The sequence below is a fragment of the Mandrillus leucophaeus genome, unplaced genomic scaffold (assembly GCF_000951045.1).
Source record: "Mandrillus leucophaeus isolate KB7577 unplaced genomic scaffold, Mleu.le_1.0 Scaffold35, whole genome shotgun sequence".
NCBI classification, from domain to species: domain Eukaryota; kingdom Metazoa; phylum Chordata; class Mammalia; order Primates; family Cercopithecidae; genus Mandrillus; species Mandrillus leucophaeus.
The window spans coordinates 5,543,367-5,550,193 of NW_012103698.1; the positions used below are offsets into that span (position 1 = coordinate 5,543,367).

At 41.2% G+C, this 6,827-nt stretch overlaps 1 protein-coding gene across 1 annotated transcript in view; it reads left to right on the forward strand.

Moving 5' to 3' along the window:
* RASGRP1 (RAS guanyl releasing protein 1 (calcium and DAG-regulated)) overlaps positions 1–6,827 on the forward strand; it is a 96,528-nt gene that overhangs the window by 77,755 nt on the left and 11,946 nt on the right. Inside the window, exons 10-13 of the mRNA XM_011989326.1 lie at positions 1,135–1,215; positions 3,672–3,776; positions 4,629–4,738; positions 5,745–5,889. Coding sequence (XP_011844716.1) covers positions 1,135–1,215; positions 3,672–3,776; positions 4,629–4,738; positions 5,745–5,889 — 441 coding nt within the window. The remainder of the gene's footprint in view (positions 1–1,134; positions 1,216–3,671; positions 3,777–4,628; positions 4,739–5,744; positions 5,890–6,827) is intronic.

A 6,827-nucleotide genomic window follows, 5' to 3' on the forward strand; every position in this document is an offset into this window, starting at 1 on the left:
ATCTCAGCTCACTGCAAGCTCTGCCTCCCACGTTCCTGCCATTCTCCTGCCTCAGCCTCCCGAGTAGCTGAGACTACAGGCGCCTGCCACCACGCCCGGCTAATTTTTTGTATTTTTAGTAGATATGGGGTTTCACCGTGTTGGCCAGGATGGTCTCGATCTCTTGACCTCATGATCCATCCACCTCGGCCTCCCAAAGTGCTGGAATTATAGGCGTGAGTCACTTTGCCCAGCCCATAAGCCATATATTTTTAAATATGCATGTAATTTCAAGTTCTGAACTCCTTGAAGCCTATCCATAGACTCAAGGTTAAGAATAAGATGATTATTCCTAAGGACTTCTCTCCTAAAATTTTATAGTTCTAAGATATATGAAACTCAACTCTTTTTCTTTTTTTTTTTTTTTTTGGACACAAGGTCTGGCTCTATCAACTAGACTGGAGTGCAGTGGTGCAATCTCAGCTCACTGCAACCTCTGCCTTCTAGGTCCAAGCCATCCTCCCACCTCAGCCTCCTGAGTAGCTGGGACCACAGGCATACGCCACCACGTCCGGCTAACTTTTGTATTTTTTGTAGAGACAGGGTTTTGCCATGTTGCCCAGGCTGGTCTCAAACTCCTGAGCTCCAGCAGTCCACCTGCCTTGGCCTCCCAAAATGCTGGGAATACAAGCATGAGCCACCATGCACCCAGACTACATTAACTCTTAATAGCAATTAATATGTCTTACCATTTAAACTGAATTTTATTGTTGGACTCAAATTTAATAGTCTCAGACCATACACACCATCCTTTTAGATCATCTTTCTGCTTTGAGAGAGAACAAGTGATGTATTGGTCATCTGTCCAGACAAGGCCTTTGGCCTAAGCTCTATATAGAGGCTTAGATTTAAATCATAGTTAAAAAGAGAGCATCCTGAGATATATCTAAAATTTAAAAACATTTTAATGAGAAAGAAGTAATGCTTGCCCTATTGCAGTAGTAGGTGTTATACCTGTTTTGTGAATTTTAAAAACAAACTGTTTAGAGCCTAAAAGAGTAAACTACTGGCAAGGATAATCCAAGAAAGAACCATCAGCCGTGGGAGAGGCAAACAGCGTCTTAGCAATGAACCCTGTTCTGCTTTGATCCGCAGCTATCCCTGGATCTCTACTACACTGAGGATGAAATCTATGAGCTTTCCTATGCCCGGGAACCAAGGAACCACAGAGCTCCAGTGAGTTTTTCATGTTAAGACTCCACATGTAACAGGTGCTTTACAAGCTTCTCCTCGAATTCATTCATCCTCAGGAACAGACTTTCGGTTCAGTTTAATAAGTATACCGTTTTTCTTAAGTGCTCAACTTTATGCTAGGAACAGAGAAAACTTTTCAACATATGTCTGAGGAATAGTTCCTGTCCATTAAAAAGCTGTGATGTAGTTGAAGAGATAAGCCTAATGTGTGACCAGTGAATAACTAGTGAACAGTAAATAACTATATCATCAGAACGCCAGGTGTGGTGGAATCAGTCAGTGGTTTACAAAGTAGAGAAGGAAGATACTATTGTGCACCAGAGTGACATCCCCCTCCCATTAAGAAGCATCCCCACATAAATTTCTGATTCATTGATGATAATGAGAGTAATATGCATACTAATCAGAAGCTAAATTTCTGAAGATTTCCAGGTTGGTAGATAGAAAAGCCCCATTTTCCTGTAATGTTCTGGGTGAAAAGGACAGTCTGCTGAGTCTTTTGACAGGAATCCTATGCTGAGAAGTCCTCAAAATAGTACACAGTCCTGGCACTGCCCACAGTAGGAACTTCACAGGTTATCTGCCCTGCCCTCCCACAGGCAAGTAAAATCATTTCAGTCTCCTGGGAAGTTTCCAAACCCTAAAACAAGTGGTACTCAAGGGAAGAGAGTGACCCACACTTAAGAAATCCAGCTCATGTATTGGGGTGGCTAAATTGCACTCCTCCACATAGAAGGATCAAGTTCTAGCATTCTATTGTAATGAAAGATTTGACTGAAAATATTTGGTAGATTCCATTTTCAGGTTAGAGGCATTTCAATGGAAAGGGTACGTTCTGTTTTTTCAAAGAGATTTTAATTTGGGCCAAGTTTCAAATACAGTCATGCACCACATGATGACATTTTGGTCAGTGATAGACCTCATATATGACAGTGGTCCCTTAAGATTATAATGGAGCAGAAAAATTACTATTGCCTAGTGACAGAACCATTGTGACATTGTAGCACAACACATTACTCACTGTGTCTGTGATTATACTGGTGTAAACAAACCTACTGAGCTGTAAAAAGTCTAGGTCATACACTTATGTACAGTACCTAATACTTGATAATAAATATCACTGGTTTATGCACTTACTATACAATACTCTTTATCATTATTTTAGAGTGCATTCCTTCCACTTAGAAAAGTTAACTGTGAAACAGCCTCAGGCAGGCCTTCAGAAAGTGATAGCTCCAAGCATGTTACTGCCCCTAAAGACCTTCCAATGGGACAAGATGTGGAGTGGAAGACAGTGATATTGATGATCTTGACTCTGTATAGACATAGGCCAGTGTGTGTAATTGTTTGTACCTTAGTTTATAACAAAAAAAGTTTTAAAAAATTAAATATTTTTAAAATAGAAAAAAGTTTGTAGAATATGGCTGCAAAGGAAATAACTTGTACAGCTATACAATGTGTGTTTTAAGCTAAGTGTCATAACAAAAGAGTAAAAGTTAAAAAAATGAAAAGCTTTTACAGTAAAATAAGGTAATTTATCATTGAAGAAAAAAATTTAAGAAACTTAGTGTAGTCTAAGCGTACAATGTTTATAAAGTATATAGGAGTATACAGTAATGTTAGGCCTCCACATCCACTCACCACTCACGACTTGCCAGAGTAATTTCTAGTCTTGAAAGCTCTATTCATGGTTAAGTGCCCTATACAGGTGTACCATTAAAAAAAATTTCTATACCATATTTTTACCTTTTCTATGTTTAGCTATGTTAAGATACACAAATACCATTGTTACAATTGCCTACAGTATTGAGCAGAATAACCTGCTGTATAGGTTTATAGCCTAGGAGCAGTAGGCTATACCGTATAGCCTAGGTGTGTAGCAGGCGATACCATCTAGCTTTGTGTAAGTACACACTGTGGTGCTCACACAATGACATAATCACCTAATGACACATTTCTCAGAATATATCCCAGTCATTAAGTGATGCATGACTGTATTTAGAAAAGAGCTTGTCCAGGCTTCAGATTATTTTTCTTGTGTCTTCCTGCCTTTTAGCTAGGCTTTTCCTTATTCACATTTCTACTGCAGAGTGACTGGAGAATAGAGAGGAAGCATAAATGATCCAGTTTACTCTGTTGATAGCTCTGACAAAAGGTTTAATGGAGAGGGAATTGCAACTCAGGCAGATTGAGAATTTCAAATTACCTGTAGCTGCAGATAATGTATGTGAAGAGCACTCTGGAAACCGTAAAGCACAGTACCTTGTTAGCCAAAATTACTAGAAGATTTCAGTTGCCTGTGGGTTCTCTGCTCCTCGCCACTGAACATAATTGAATATTGTCCATAAATGTAACTGTCATGTAGTGGGAAAAGAAGGAGCTACAGGTTATAATACTGCATTGTAGTCATAAGGATTTCTCTGAATATTTCATTTTAGCCACTAACACCTTCAAAGCCACCAGTAGTAGTGGACTGGGCTTCTGGAGTATCTCCCAAACCTGATCCAAAGACCATTAGCAAACACGTCCAGAGGATGGTGGATGTAAGTACAGCGGTGTTTCAGCACACAAAAGCAAGGCACTGCCTGGCTTAGTTTTGTATGTGGGGCAAAGGGGAGAGGAGAGTACAATGGTGGAAATATAAAGGCAATAATCTTGAAAGGAACCACTTACTTCTCTTACTGTGGCTTTAGAACAATTCAGAAGTTACATTTTGACAATACACACTGGCCTTATATGAAGGCAGTCGTGCCTCCTCTTAAAGACCTAGCAGAAAAGCATATGTTTAAAGGTTGTCAGTTGATTCAGGAGTACAAAAGTAATGGGATACATTTGAGTATAGTAAAGGATAATACAGTAAACCTAAAACTGAAAAATTTTGTACTGCTTGATTCAATTCTCTGTGCTAATTGCTGAGGAAGGGGTATATATTCTCATACTTCTGCATTTATCCTCGTGGACAACTCCCGTGTAACAACAGAAAAGAGCATAACAGTGAGAAACAAGAGGATTAAGAGTGGGGACAGTGCACTTCCAACTGGGCTGTTTGTAGAAGCTTCTCAAAGAAGATGCAACTGGAGATGAGTGATGAAAAAAAGGGTAGAGTGAAGGGAGAACATCCTCTGTGTAGTGAACTAGGAGTAGCCAGCATGACAGTATAATTGATGTGCTAATGATTCAAAGTACATGGCCACCCTCCAGATGCTGCTACCAGCAAAGGCCTGAGATGTGACCTGCCACATCTTTGCCACAGCTAAAGGAGCAGGTTTCCCTGTTCCTCTTGTTCAGGTTATTAAAGGCTTTTATCCAACTGCCCCAGCTCTTCGTCATCTGACCTAAAGGGAGAGAAGACCGGTTTCTCTTTAGTAATCACCAAAAAAACTCCTTTTTCACAGTCTGTCTTCAAGAACTATGATCACGACCAGGATGGATACATTTCTCAGGAAGAATTTGAAAAGATTGCTGCGAGTTTTCCATTTTCCTTCTGTGTGATGGACAAAGACAGGTGAGGATTTGTACATAGGAAGATGTGGTTATGAGCCCATTGGTGAGAATAGGTTTATAGGTATGTCACTAGAAGCACTTGAAAACTCAGATGTGTTGCTGCTGTGATCACTTAAGAACAGACCATAAAATATGCATGCTTTAAAAAATATTCTGGGCCGGGCACAGTGGCTCACGCCTATAATCCTAACACTTTGGGAGGCCGAGGTGGGCGGCTCACCTGAGCTCGGGAGTTCAAGATCAGCCTGGCCAACATGGTGAAACCCTCTCTACTAAAAATACAAAAATTAGCCAGGTGTGGTGGTGGGCACCTCTAATCCCAGCTACTCGGGAGGCTGAGGCAGAGAATTGCTTGAACCCGGGAGGCAGAGGTTGCAGTGAGCCAAGATCATGCCACTGCACTCTAGCCTGGGCCACAAGAGTGAAACCCTGTCTCCAAAACAAACAAATTCCAAACTGAACATTCCATAAATCTGCCACTTTAGAAATGGTCAACTATAAATAAAAATGTTTAGTCTTCCTTCTTGCTTTGTCATTACAGATTTTGGGAACCAACTAATACTTATTCATACTTTGCATATTTACTTTTCTCAAGGTTAAATAAATTCTATCTTGGTTCTCTATAGGAAACCAATTGTATGGTTAGTGGGTTCCAGTTAGGTACTGTCTAAAGTCAGAAACTGTAGCATAAGACATTTCTTTCCCTATACACATGTACATTTTACATTGTTTCTTTTTCAAGTCTTATAGATAGTGGTCAAGTTAGTTAGGAAAACCTGGTTTGGCCAAAGAACACCTCTGTGGAAATGACTAATGCTGCCTCACCTACTTACCACATGTCATCTTGTATCCTTGTTAAGAGTAGGGCCCATGGAAGTAATCATAGCACATACCATATTACCACTGAGGATAAAAAGAAAGGTGAGTTTCTAAGGCTACAAGCCCCCCTTGCTACCTGCCTCCATGCCCCTTATACTCACATCCTTGCCTTGGTCATTTGCTGGCAGGGAAGGCCTCATCAGCAGGGATGAGATCACAGCCTACTTCATGCGAGCCAGCTCAATCTATTCCAAGCTGGGCCTGGGCTTTCCTCACAACTTCCAAGAGACCACCTACCTGAAGCCCACTTTTTGTGACAACTGTGCTGGATTTGTAAGTTGTTCTTAGGGTGCTCCAGGGTTGAATTTGGGGAAGAGTGTGGGCTGGTTTAACTAAGACAGGCACAGACCTCACAATCCTTATAAACCCATCCCAGCCTGGAGCCCAAACAGACACCTAGAATAACCTAGAACTCAAGCGTGTGGTTTTTACCTGCACTCATTGTCTCTCCCTTCTTCCTGATTGTCTTTTCTTTTCTACTGCATGAGGCCTTAGATAAATGGTACCAGAAATGCTGAATTAGGGATATACTTTTAAAGTATAATATTTATGTGCTGTTTCAAGTGTTATAACAAAGACATATGAGATACCTTCTGTCTTTAGGAGATGATATGGGCTATGCCCCTCCTCCGTTCCACTCCTGACCAATAGTTTCCCCCTAAACCCAGGTCCTGATGCAAGGCTCTATATCCTTCTGTTTGGAGTCCTTAGGAACCTGTTTGCCTGATGATTCATCCATTTCTGGAAAATGTCTGAGTCATAAGGCTGCTAGTGAGGGCCAGGTATGGTGGCTCATGCCTGTAATCCCAGCACTTTGGGAGGCCAAGGCGGGCGGATGAGACCCGGAGTTTGAGACCAGCCTGCCTAACATGATAAAAACCCATCTCTACTAAAATACAAAAGAATTTAGCCAGGTGTGGTGGAACATGCCTGGTGGTCCCAGCTACTTGGGAAGCTGAGACAGGAGAATTGCTTGAACCCAGGAGGTGGAGGTTGCAGTGAGCGAGATCGCACCACTGCACTCCAGCCTGGGCGACCAGGCAAGACTCTCAAAAAAAAAAAAAAAAAAAAAAGCTGCTTCTTGAGATTTTCTGGGGAGAAATTCCTCTTCTCAGCTTTAATTTAAGGTCAGAAGGGACAAGACATGAGAGATAAATGAGGTTTCCTTCCCACTTGAGCTAGAGAGTAGAATGAAGGAAAACAAAGGAATG